The following is a 13,945-nucleotide window of genomic DNA, read 5'->3' as shown; positions in this document are numbered from 1 at the left end:
AATCACCTAACACTAGGGTGTTTGGTTGTATCTTGAGTGATTCAAGTATATCCAAGTATGCAGTATGAGTACCCTGGTTCAAGGGAGGGAGTCCTATACCTTGCAGTAACTTGGAGAGGGATCTTACATACAGTCAGTTGGATCTGGATTAGTTCAAGGGAATTGTTTTGCTTAAGCAATCTAGAGGCATATTTATCTTTGATGAATATTGATACTCCACCTCCTTTAGTTCTTGCCCTTTCAGTTTGTGGTCTGAATGTGTGGAAGGCAATATAACCCGGTATGGCCAGGGTTCTTTTCGCGGCTTTAAACCAAGTCTCTGTGATGGCGCACTGTCATCATCTTCTATGGTGAGGGCTTCTTCCAGTGAGTGCAGGTTTGGGTTTAGACTCCTAGACATTAGCAGCACAACTTTGAGGTTGCTTTATGAAGATATTTTTACTTCAAGAATTTTTTTTGTTGTGATATTGCCTAGAAAAGGCAGGGGGAGGCAAGAGCCTTAGTCAATAACCGAAATCCCAGAGGTGGCAGATGAAGACCATCACTGGCAAAGCAGTGTGGTCTATCTACCATGTCATTCCAGGCTGACAGGTACTGGATCCCCTTAGAATGACACCAGAAATTAAACCAATTGTTGAAGTCAATCATTTTTTGTTTATATTGTGGTATCATCATAGGTGAAGGTGGTATGCTGCCCAAGGCTGGGGACACACCTGTCTGAGACACATATTCAGAGAACTCAGTCTGTCGCTCTTCATATAGTCCAGTGAGTTACTTCTCAAGTCATTCACACCAATATAAACTATAATGGCATCATAACGGTACTTGTGGAGGGACTTGAGTGCGTGTGTGATCTGGTGGATCCTGGCACCTGACAAACAGCTAACGTAACTTTTTCCTTGTCCAGCCTGGTGAGTGATACAGCTGTGTGTCTCACTATAGAGTCACCTGTGACCAAAAAAATTTGGTTTAGATGTGATTTACCTTCTCTAGGGTGAGGAGAGCCTGTAGGAAGTAGAGTTTCGTTTAGACTCCTAGCATTGAGCAGTAACACCTTTAGATTTTCTTGGTTTTGATTTTGCTATGTCAGAAGTACTTTCAGTTTGGCATTGCCTAAAAAAAGCACTATGGGAAGGGCAGTGTTTTCACTAATATTCAAAAGCCTAGAAGGGATAGGTGCAGACCATCCCTGACAAAATGGCAATGTCTGTTGACCATCTCCTTCCATGCAGACAGATATTGCACCCTCTTTGAATGACACCAGAAACTAAGCCAATTATTAAAGTCAGTCAACTTCTGTTCTTATTGTGGCATCATCCTTGGAGAAGGGAAAATGCTGTTCAATGCTAGGCTCATACACATATTCCGAGAGCTCAGTGACATTTCTCTTCATGTAGTCTAGGATGGTATGTCTCAGGTCATTTGCACCCATATGGACTATGACTGAGTTATACTGGTATTTGTTGTCCAGTGATCTGAGATCATATGTAATGTGGTAGATCATGGCCCCTGATAAGCAACTGGCTATGACTTTTCTCCTTACCCAGCCTGATGACAGGGACATCAGTGTGTCTTGCAATGGAGTTTCCAATGACCGGAAAGTTGGATTGTGTGGTGGCTTGCCTTGTAGGCTTTCAAGCAGAGGCTCCACGAGATGTGGCTGTATGTGTTGAGTTGGGTGTTTTTTTTTTTTTTGAAAGAGTGCATTTGGGGCTGCTGAGGTTATTTATGTACTTCATTTAGTAGGTCTTTGGGGTTTGGGAAAGTTACATTTAAGTGCCTCACTATATATGGGCCTATGTGTCTGCTTTGTACTGTGTGTGGTAGGTGTAGAGTGTGTACTACTACTGACAACCTGATTGACATTGGGAGTCATTTTGATCTTTGCCTCCAGTGGTGTCTTGTAAATACATCTCTCACATACCTTATCAGTTTGTTTGTGAAGTATCTGGTTGACAGTAAACATGAGGCAGTTTCTACATTACCTCAGGATGCCCATATCAACTAAGCTGATATCAGAGATAGTGGGAAAGTTCATATCCATGGCAACAGGCCTTTTTTATTGATTAGACAGTTGTGGTGAGAATAGTGTCAGGAGTATCTGGTTTGCAACTCTGGAGGCAGTGCTTGTCACTGCAAACTAGTTGCCCTTTGTGCAACTAGGTATTGATGAAATATCAAGGGTGCTTTTACAGGAAAAATGTAAACTCAAGGTGCCTGCTTTTATAAAGGGCACTGCCAAACACTTGAAACACTTGAGGGGAAACTACTAAAGTTGACCCTGATGATTTATGGATGAAGTATTTAGGGAGATATTCTGAAGTTAGGTTAGGCAACAGTTAATCAAGCAGTACCTACTAAAAAGAAAGAATCAACTTTGTCAAGAATGATGAAAAGACTGGATTCACCTGATTAGCTACTCCTTGGCTACTACTAGTGCTGGTTTCACCACAGCTTCTTGCTGCTGGAATACAATGCCCCTTTGCTTCTTCTCTCACCAGAAGCAGTCCAGTAGTACCAATCCCTAAATGAGAAGCAGGCCACAGGCTTGTCCCAGGTGATGTAGGGATCTGTAGGCTTGTTGAAGCCTTTTTCTGGTAGATGCCTTGAAGAGCAACCAGACCAATCAGGAAGGTTCCACTCAGAAACACCTTACGCAATCAAAGAAAGTCAGGAATCAATGCCCTCTGCTTCTTTCAGCACAAATTCCAAGCTGGCCCCTATGAAGTTATCAGACTTTTTTGGTGATCAGCGGTTTCCACAAAATAATGTCCCTATGCTCCATCTCTCACTAAGAGCAAAGCAGAAGCACTAATCCCAAGATAACAACTGAGATACAAAAGTGGGCTCTATAATAATTGATGGTCTTGGACTATATGTTGCACATTTTAAAGGTAAGATTTAAAAATAGCTTAATGTCCTAAGGGTTGCAGTAAGCAGTTAGACATGAAGGAAGGGTGACTCAAGCTTCAGCAATCTAATGGGAGACCCACCAATTTTAAAAGCACAAGCTAGATTGGAAGGGGGTGGGCAATTAGAAATTTGAAGAGCAAGGTAATCCACTGATCAGAATAAGAAAAGAGCACAACAACTCGGCTATGAGGAGCTTTATATCTTCTTCTTTCTTAAGGCAGGTAAAGGTTAGGACTGTGGTAGTGAGGGACGAAACTTTGAATGTTGGCAGTGTGACTGGTATAGGGAGAGAGCTAGCTGATATGATGGACAGAAGGAAGGTTGGTACATTGTGTGTGAACAGAGACCAGATGGAAGGGGAGCGAGGCTAGGTGTATCGGAGGTGGGTTCAAATTGTTTTATCATGGTGTGGATGGGAGGAGAAATGGCGTAGGGGGTTATACTGAAGGAACAGTATGCTAAGAGTGTTTTGGAGGTGAAAAGAGTGTCGGATAGAGTGATGTTTATGAAGCTGGAAATTGATGGTGTAATGATGAATGTTGTTAGTGCGTATGCTCCACAAGTTGGGTGTGCGATGGATGAGAAAGAAAAATTTGGGAGTGAATTGGATGAAGTGGTGATGACTGTATCCAAGGGTGAGAGAGTGGTGAATGGAGCAGATTTCAATGGGCATGTTGGTGAAGGGAACAGAGGGGATGAGGAAGTGATGTGTAGGTATGGTGTTAAGCAAAGGAATGCAGAAGGTCAGATGGTAGTGGATTTTGCAAAAAGGATGGACATGGCTGTGGTGAATATGTATTTTAACAAGAGGAAGGAGCATAGGGTGACATACAAGAGTGGAGGAAGATGCACACAGGTGGATTATATCTTATGTAGAAGGGCTAGTCTGAAGGAGATTGGAGGCTGTAAAGTGGTGCAGGGGAAAGTGTAGTTAGGCAGCATAGGATGGTGGTTTGTAGGATGACATTGGTGATCAAGAAGACGAAGAGGAGTGTGAGGGCAGCACCAAAGATCAAATGGTGGAAATTGAAAATGGGTAACTGTGAGGTGGAGTTCAGGGAAGAGTTAAGACAGGCACTGGGTGGCAGTGAAGAGTTACTGAATAGCTGGGTAACTACAGCAGAGCTAGTAAGGGAGATGGCTAGAAAGGTGCTTGGTGTGACATCTGGAAAGAGGAATGAGGACAAGGAGACCTGATGGTGGAATGAGGAAGTACAGGAGAGTATACAGAGAAAGAGGTTGACGAAGAAGTGGGATTGTCAGAGAGATGAAGAAAGTAGACAGGAGTATAAGGAGATGAGGTGCATGGCAAAGAGAGATGTGGCGAAGGCTAAGGATAAGGCATATGAAGAGTTGTATGAAAGGCTGGACACTAAGGAGGGAGAAAAGGACCTGTACCGATTGGCTAGACAGAGGGACTGAGCTAGTAAAGATGTGCAGCAGGTAAGGGTGATAAAAGGATAATGAGGGAAATGTACTCACAAATGAGGAAAGTATGTTGAGCTGATGAATGAAGAGAATGAGAGGGAGAGATGTGCAGATAGTGAATCATGAAGGGCAGTGGATTAGCAAGGAGGAAGTAAGGATAGCTATGAAGAGGATGAAGAATGGAAAGGCTGTTGGTCCAGATGACATACCTGTGGGAGCATGGAGGTGTTTAGGTGAAATGGCAGTAGAGTTTTTAACTAGATTGTTTAATGAAATCTTGGAAAGTGAGAGGATGCCTGAGGAATGGAGAAAAAGTGTTTTGGTACCGATTTTTAAGAATAAAGGTGATGTGCAGAGCTGTAGTAACTACAAAGGGATTAAATTGATCAGTCACAGCATGAAGTTATGGGAAAGAGTAGTGGAAGCTGGGTTAAGAAGGGAGGTGATGATTAGTGATCAGCAGTATGGTTTCATGACAGGAAAGAGCACTACAGATGCAATGTTTGCTCTGAGAGTGTTGATGGAGAAGTACAGAGAATGTCGGAAGGAGTTGCATTGTGTCTTGGTGGACTTAGAGAAAGCATATGACATGGTGCCTAGAGAGGAGTTGTGGTATTGTATGAGGAAGTCGGGACTGTCAGAGAAGTATGTAAGGGTGGTTCAGGATATGTATGAGGCTAGTGTGACAGCGGTGAGGTCTGTGGTGGGAGTGATGGATGCGTTTAAGGTGGAGGTTGGAATACATCAAGGATCAGCTCTGAGCCCTTTCTTATTTGCAGTGGTGATGGACAGGTTGACAGGTGAGATCAGACAGGAGTCCCCGTGGACTATGATGTTTGCAGATGACATTGTGATCTGTAGTGAGAGTAGGGAACAGGTGGAGGAGACCCTGGAGAGGTGGAGATATGCTCTAGAGAGAAGAGGAATGAAGGTCAGCAGAACTAAGACAGAATATGTGTGTGTGTGAATGAAAAGGAGGATAGATGAATGGTGAGGATGCAGGGAGTAGAGGTTGTGAAGGTGGATGAGTTTAAGTACTTGAGATCAATAGTTCAGAGTAATGGTGATTGTGGAAGAGAGGTAAAGAAGAGAGTACAGGCAGGATGGAGTGGGTGGAGAAGAGTGTCAGGAGTGATTTGTGACAGACGAGTACCAGTAGAAGTGAAAGGGAAGGTCTACAAGAGGGTAGTGAGACCAGTTATTTTATATGGGTTGGAGACAGTGGCACTGACAAAAAGGCAGGAGTCAGAGCTGGATGTGGCAGAGTTAAAGATGTTAAGATTTGCACTAGGTGTGACAAGGGTGGACAGGATTAGGAACAAGTATATTAGAGGGTCAGCCCAGGTTGGAAGGTTTGGAGACAAAGCCAGAGAGGCAAGATTATGATGGTTTGGACATGTGCTGAGGAGGGATGCAGAGTATATTGGGAAAAAGATGCTAAGGATGAAGCTGCCAGGTAACAGGAAAAGAGGAAGGCCTAAGATAAGGTTTATGGATATGGTGAGAGAGGACATGCAGGTGGTTGGTGTGACAGAGCAAGATGCGGAGGACAGGAAGAAATGGAAACAGATGATCCGCTGTGCCGACCCCTAATGGGGAGCAGCCGAAAGAAGAAGATGATGATGTGCTTACTAGAGTAGCAAATAGACATCTGTCATATTATATAATTCCTCTTCCCATGTTTAAACTGTAATGCGGTTGACTGTCTTGCTGCTTGAGTCTCTGTGTGCACTTTTTAAAATAAGAGTGCAGTATACAAAAAATACATACTGGGCACTTTAAAAAAAAACTAAACGACAAAAAAAACAAAAAAAAAAAACAAATAGGTGTTCCATAATGCTGGCAGAATTTAAGACAACATGGCTAAGATAGAGATTATCTGGTACCATTCAAAACAATATGACTATCAGTCAGACTGTATTGCACCAACAAAATATGTGAACTGAAGTCATGCTCGAGCTCCATTTAACCGCACGTAAAAATAAAATAACCTACCGAGTGACTAAAAACTCTGGCAAATAAATTTAATGGATCATTCAGCCACCGTTTAGCTTTGAAAGAATCACTATCCAGCATCGTGCATGATGCAGTATACAGTACGTAGTGCGATTACCAGTTTCATTACAACTATATACTTCTGCTGCTGCTGTTCTCTGCCCCTACCTTAAAAACTTCAAGTAAAAAGTCAAAAAGTGCCAGTGGGCCACCCACTCCCAAGTGATCAGAACATTTCATGCCACAAAGAAGCTGTGAGAAGGGCTTCAACATTTAGGACCACCAAAGAATAACAATGACTGGTGCTGTTAATTACTGTTGATCTGGATGCCTCCAGGAGTTAATGTTGTCACTTACAGTGGATGCAGCATTCTTAAGTTGCATGAATGAGGGAAAAGAAAACAAACAAATATATATTGCTGCTCAATCAGCAAATAATTTTTACCCATTTTTTTAACTTCCCCAGCAGCCTTTGAAATAGCACAGCATACTACATGAAAAGGGGAAAACATAGAAATGTAGAATGCTTCACTGCACAGATATTTATTCCTGTGTATTTTTGCTTCCCCATTACCAATTATATGTATGCTATAATGTACATAATGTAAGCTTGTGGGCATCCTTGTCTCTGGCAGCATTTCTAGCACTTGCTTAACTTTAAATTTTACAAATAAATACCTCAAAGATGCAACCAACTTTGATCTCTACATTTCTTTTTCTTTTTCTGTCTACTTTACCCAAAAATTTAGGGTCAGAGTTGAGGCTGTGTAGTCCATGGATAGTATGCTGAGAAACTGAATTCAAATTGTTTAGTTTTGGTGGAAGAATGGTCATTTGTTTAAAATAATTTTTACATAAATGTTTTTCTTCTTGTTTTACCAGCTTTCTAGTGGCACCATCATTTGGTCATTTTTAGCAAAGCATGTTTAAAAAAATACACTGCCCATTTTAAGTAACTGACAGTTGTACACAATTTTAGCTTGAAATCATGACATTTTCAGGGTAATAATGTTATTATCCTCTCTGTCTGAAGTGTGCTGTTGTGCCATTTCATTTGCAAAATCTCATTTTGTAGTCATTTTTGCAAACTGTATTTTGGATCCAAGGTATAGAAATCCACTGTTATAGATGAGGTGATAGGCTGCAGATGGTATATTGTAAATGTGTGGGCATTTGTTTAGCATAATGTATTTAATATTTTTTTCCTTAACGCTTTACAGCTTTCAGCTGCTGCCGTCATGTCTGCTGTTTCCTCTGGTCTGGTCTTTCTATTTCCCCCTTCCATGTTTTAAGGGAGATTTGTGCTTTTTTGTTTAAGTTGTGTAGAAGTTCACTATAAAGTCTTCTTCCATTGCAAGTCAGTGCTAGTGCTGAGAGTTCAAATGGCTGTTAGTGGGATTTTGAAGGCTGTGAACAAGAAGGGATCTGTGACTGAATGTGAGGTCTAGGTAGCCTGCACTAATTTTCTTCCAGTGGTAGAACACACTTGATCCACAAGTCACTAGCTGTCTGATTGGTTAGTGGTCCTTGGCAACTTTATAGTCTGTGTTTATACATTTATAATGTATATGTATATATACATATGAAAATTGATCCTGTAATTAGGGATATGGGAACCCATGTTGACAGTGAACTGTCCTTTGGTCACAATGTATCCACTGTTGTAACAAAGTCCTTTTCATTGCACAGCTTATATCTAAAAATATTGCTCCACTGTACTCCACACTCATTGTTGTTCATTGAATATAATGCCCTTTTCGACATATACCTGTCCAAATACTTATCTCAACTGGACCAACCATTATGCTTTCTCATTAGAGGGCCTAAATCACATAAACTATGCAGACCATATAAAAGCTGTGTCCCTCTTCCCAGTATCATACAGACTACTGACAGGTGACCTCTTCTTTGTATATAGAACTTCAACAGACTGTCTTCTGTCAGACCTATTGCACTTTCGCTAAAAACTACTATGGGAGTGGCAAGGGTTCTTAAGATACTCACAGATCAATAGCCTAGTAAGTACTAATGAACCTGCACTGATTTATTTGGTGGGAAATAAGAAAAAGCTTCCACCCTTGTAACTAGATTGTTGAGGTGTTTGTTCTTATTTGTTGACCTATAACAAGATATAATTGAACATCACCCAGGAATGGGTTAACTTGGACCTTGTTAAGACACTTATAGATCTAAAACTGTATGTTCGTAAGTTGAATTTGAACATTTTATTTGGTAACAAATCAATGTTAAACATCTCTGAAAGAGTGTCTAGTGTATGTTACCCTCCTTTACACCCTAGCCTTGGCCTATTTGAAAAAAATGTGTGAAATAGACCTTAGGGATTTAGATAAAAACAAACATGGACAGGCTAATTATAAAAATAATATTACATCATCGGAACAAGATTTGATAACTTTACTTAATAATTGCAATATAAGAGCAATGAAGCCTGACAAGGGAGGGGGTCTTGTCTTGATGAATCATTTTGACTATGTTAGTCATATGAGGGAACACTTAGAGTCTGAGGTCTATAGGAAAGTATCAGTAAATGAATTAAATACTGCTTATAGAAGGGTTAGAACTATGTTGGAAGACTTGTTTTTGGAATCCTATGTTGACGTGGACTTGTACCATTACTTGTCCATTGTAGCTCCAAAAGTACCAGCTTTTTTTGGTATCCCAAAACTACACAAGTCCACCTCTAACCCTCCTTTTAGACCCATAGTTGACGGACGTGGGTCAGTAACATATGCTTGTGTGAAGCATGTTGACAATTTACTGAAACCTTTGATTGAGAAAGAGTTACAAGTGTGTAAAGATTCTTGGGCATTTTTACGTACTATGAATACGTTAGAATATCAGAAGGACATTTATTTTGTGACAGTTGATGTCAAAGATTTTTATACAGTAATTCCCCATGATGTAGGTTTAGAATGGACCAGGGAATTTTTGGCCTCTAGAAAGGTTCCAGATAACACCATTTATCTTATTGAGACATTAATAAACATAGTGCTGTCCAACAACTTTTTGACATTCGAAGGTGACCTGTTCCTACAGACGTCTGGGGTCGCCATGGGTTCTCCATGTGGGGGTAGCTTTGCTAATATAATTATGGCCCATTGGGAAAAAGAAAAGCTATTCCTACACCCAAAATTTAAGGAACATGTCACCTGGTACACTAGATATCAGGATGACATGTTCCTTTTGTGGAGAGGTAAGAAGGAGGAAGTACCATCTTTTATAGCAGACATAACAGGGTTAACTAGCTTCCTTGATTTTACTTATCAAGTAGAAAGCATTAATATTAATTTTTTGGATATTTGTTTGTACAAAGATGACATAAATTCTAGTTATAACAGTAGGATTTATAGGAAACCAACTTATTCGAAAACATTTTTGCACTTTGACAGCTGCCATTCTTTTTACCATAAGAAAGCGGTAGTCAAAGGACAAATGGTGAGGGCAGCCAGGATGGTCACAGAAGATGTTGATTTTGTAAAAGAATGTCAAAACCTAGAAAACATGTTTGTCAATAGGGGCTACCCGGTTACTTTAATCTCAAATATTAGAGATGAAGTAACGGGTAAGAGACAGGATGGGCACTTTAGACCTTTATTAAGTAGTCACTATAAGGATGTATCTATAATTGACCCAGAACAACATAGGGATGAATGTCTTAATACCAAAAAGGAAACTTATCAAATTAGCTTTTTGAGTACCTTTTCTATTGATTATGGGTTTATTAGAAACCTAGTGAATAAGAATTAGGGAATTATTTTAGAAGATTTGACATTATCAAGTAAATTGGGGTTAGCACTAAAAATTACTTATAGAAAAAATTCCACCCTTAAGTTCATGCTTGAAAAAAAGAAGAAACCACAGTTTGTAGGTCTTCAGGGCATGACTAAGTGCGGGGCATGTTCACAGTGTAAAAATATTTTAACAAAAAAAGAGGTGACAATTAATAGTACAGTTTACACTATTAGAGGCAAGTTTAACTGTGAATCTAAGGGCATAGTGTATGGTGCTTTATGCGACTGCTGTCCTGCCTTTTATATAGGCAAGACAGAAAGGAAATTAAAGCAGCGCATATACGAACACAATTATGCAATTTAAAAAAAAGACCTTAATAATGCCCTCGCAAGGCATATTGTTGAATATCCTACCCACAGTTTTAGATTCACAGTTTTACACAGCAGACCTCCGCATATAAGAAGTGGCCCATGGCAGCTGCTTTTAGAAGTAGATGAATTAATGTGGCAGCTTAGGACTATTGCTCATGTGTTCCCAGGTTTAAATGAACAAATATCGATTAAATGTATACTTAAACTGTTGGCTTTGAGAAGATAATAATAATGATTTTTTTCTAATCATTAAAGTATGTTAAGTCAAAGTAATAGTTTAGCTACTATTGACTCTTTGTGTTTAGTAATTTATTTGTAAAAAACAAAAGTTTGTTTTAAGCTTTTTACTTATTTTTAAAAGTATTGAAAACTGAATGTGTTGTTTATTGGTTAACGTTGTCAGATTTCAATGAATTTAGTTTTCCAATACAGTTTATTTGTATGTTGGTTCTTTTATTGCTAATGGGGTATTAACAAGATTATTTACTTGCTAATTAGCAAATAAGACTATTTATGTTGGTTTGATTGTATTGTTAATTATCTGAGGAAGGTGAAGCACAGTTTTACCGAAAGCGCTAAGTAAAATATTCTTTGTTTATATCCGCTTCTTGTTTGTATTGGTTTCCGTTCGCTTTACAGTTTAAAAGGTTTTTTGTCGTTTTGCTTGTTTTGTGACCTATAACAAGATCACTAAATATGCACATCTGGAAGTAATACGATTAAGTAGGTATTTCTTCTGAAACTGATGTTTGTATGTGGGCAGAGATATTTAATCTTCTTAAACTATACTGTTGTGTTTGAATCCATATTAAACACATTTTATTTACTCTGAGTGCATAGGGAAAACAGAAATGTTTCATGTTGTCAGTAAACTTTTAAAGCTGTTATTTATTCAGAATGTAAAGCTGACCATTTACACACACACACACACACACACACACACACACACACACACACACACACACACACACACACACACACACACACACACAGCTAGTGAACATCCATGATACATGTATCTGAAGATCTAGAAATGAGTAATTTATTTTTAACTGCAGGCAGGACTCCTACTCCTCGACCATGCACTGTTGAAGAATACAAGTGTAGCAATGAGAACTGCATTGCCTTGCAGTATGTATGCGATAATCATGATGACTGTGGAGACCATTCTGATGAACTGGGCTGCAGTAAGTATGCACAGAGCTGCAACATTTTATTTTGCTAAGTTTGAAAATGTTTCTCTGCTGTCAGATTTCCAACACTGCCCACCTTTTGATGTCAAAAACATACTGCAGCATGATGTTCTGTGATAACACTGCATTTCTTACAGCTGGCTGTTGTTTTAAAGCAACATACATTTGGCCTCTATGTCTGAATATATACAAGGTTTTAGCTATGTCTAGAGGGCTTCTTTTAATTAGGGTTGTGAAATTATCCAGTTTGCTGCTCACATCCTCTGGTTGCTGCTGAGTTTCTTTTCCACCGTCAAGGAGCTCTTGATCAGGACATCCAAGTGAGGAATCCATTCATGTTCATCATGTGGATCACTGCTGCAGTAGCCTAAGCCCAAGCTATATATATAAGTTATATCCTGCAAGGAGATAACAGCTGACCAGCTTCTAAAACTTCAGGACACCTTCCACACACTCAAACCTTTAGGTAGCTCAAGCTGAGCTGCCTAGAACACAGGTTTGATCACCAAGCCCTTCAGAACATACCTGCCGCTGAAGAGAGCATTCCTCTGCAGGCTTTTGAGGATCGACGGTCAGCTTGTGCTGTTCCTTTGCTGGGCAGATAAGTTCTCTTTGAAGAGAAACATTCCAGACTTTATATTTTATTGTTCAAAATTGCTTTCCTGTTAATGAAAATATTTTTAAGCCAGAAAATTTTGTTTTTGATCACTGTTGTGCAACTTTACTGTACTTTTAAATGGACATGCAGTTTTGTTTTTGTCAGCTTAAATGTTGGTTAAAACTGTTTAAAACTACATTTTCTGTGTTTATGGCTGACTTGAGGCTGTTAACATAGAAAACAGTTTTACTGATTGCTCTGACATCTGCAAGAGTAGTATCTGAGTTGCAGGCTCTTATGGTGGTCAGCCTTACCTCATTTTTCACAGAAACATGGTTTCTTTGAGAAATAATCCTTCTTATTTGCCTAAAGTGATATCCGAGTTTACTTTACACCAAGCTTTCTATCTCCCTGTGTTCTTTCCTGAAAGCAAAAATGAGGGAGAAAATATATTTCAGAGACAACTCAGATGCTATCTTAATAGGACAAAATCTTTCAGAACTTCTGATCAGTTCATTTCTTGTGAAGCTAAGAAGAAGGGACAACCTGAGTCATATCAGGTTATTTCCAAGTAGCTGTCACCTTTTGTTATTCCCATTACAGCAAAACTATTCCAGGCAAGGTCAAGGCTCATTCTACAAGGGTCTTTATTGCATCTATGGCTTTTTGCAAAGGATTATACTCTAGACGTATTCAAGAGGTAGCAACTTGGTCCTCTGTACATACTTTTACAAAGTACAACAAGCTAGATTACTTTTCCAGATCTAGATAAAGCTTTAATAGGACCATTCTCCAGAGGTTCCTGCACCCTTTCCCTTCCACCTTCTAAATGTCCTAAACTAAGGTAATCTACCTATATAGCTTAGGCTACTGCAGCAGTGATCAATATGATGAACATGTACTGCTTTGTATGTAAACTTACCATAACAGTAGATGGTTGAATGATCACTGCTGTAATAATCGCTTCCTCATCCTCCTCATTTTTGGTGTGTTTTTTATGCCAGGGTGTGGACATCTCTTTTTTATCAATGCACTCTCAGGACTTAGCCTTCCCCTCTCATTTGACATGAAAGCTCTGAAGGGTTAGGTAACCAAACTTTTAATCCTCTCATCTTGAACTGCTTAACAGTTTGGCATGTGGAAGATGGCCATAAGCGCTGGAAACTGGCCAACTGTTATATCTCATACAGCTGAGGCTACTGCAGTAGTGAATATTTGGACATCTACTGTCATATCTCTCAACCTCTTAATGCAAGAAATCAGGACAAAGCCCAACAAAATGGGGGCACAAAGGCCCAAAAATAGGGACATATTTTAAATATTGCTCTTATAAACTTAGAAAGATGTTACAGTAACTGTTTTTTTTCAAACACCTTTATTGAATTATGACTTGTGACAGGCAAATTTACATTCATATAAAATAATCAAATTATATTAACATAACAAACATTGTACTTCACTTATATTGCTATATATCATGTAACCTAAGCAATATTACATAAAGTATTCAATTTCTGCATTTTATAAACAAGAAACATCTTTATTAAACTATCACTTACTATATAAACTATCATACATTTATATATATGAAAACAAATCACACCCGCACAGTCCTAGTCTCAAGCATTTACATCAAAAACCATACTGACACACTCCCAGTTGCAAACATTATGCATGACTTATAATCTACCCAA

The 13,945-nt window shown here is 39.2% G+C and overlaps 1 protein-coding gene across 1 annotated transcript in view; it reads left to right on the top strand.

Annotated features, from left to right (window-relative positions):
* LRP2 (LDL receptor related protein 2) overlaps positions 1-13,945 on the top strand; it is a 1,335,386-nt gene that overhangs the window by 1,057,292 nt on the left and 264,149 nt on the right. Inside the window, exon 63 of the mRNA XM_044075346.1 lies at positions 11,519-11,647. Within this exon, the coding sequence (XP_043931281.1) occupies positions 11,519-11,647 (129 nt within the window). The remainder of the gene's footprint in view (positions 1-11,518; positions 11,648-13,945) is intronic.

The sequence above is a fragment of the Protopterus annectens genome, chromosome 6.part1, assembly GCF_019279795.1.
Source record: "Protopterus annectens isolate FY-2018-M chromosome 6.part1, PAN1.0, whole genome shotgun sequence".
Classification (NCBI taxonomy): Eukaryota; Metazoa; Chordata; order Ceratodontiformes; family Protopteridae; genus Protopterus; species Protopterus annectens.
Note: the sequence above shows the minus strand (reverse complement) of the source record. Positions and strands in the feature narration are given on the sequence as shown.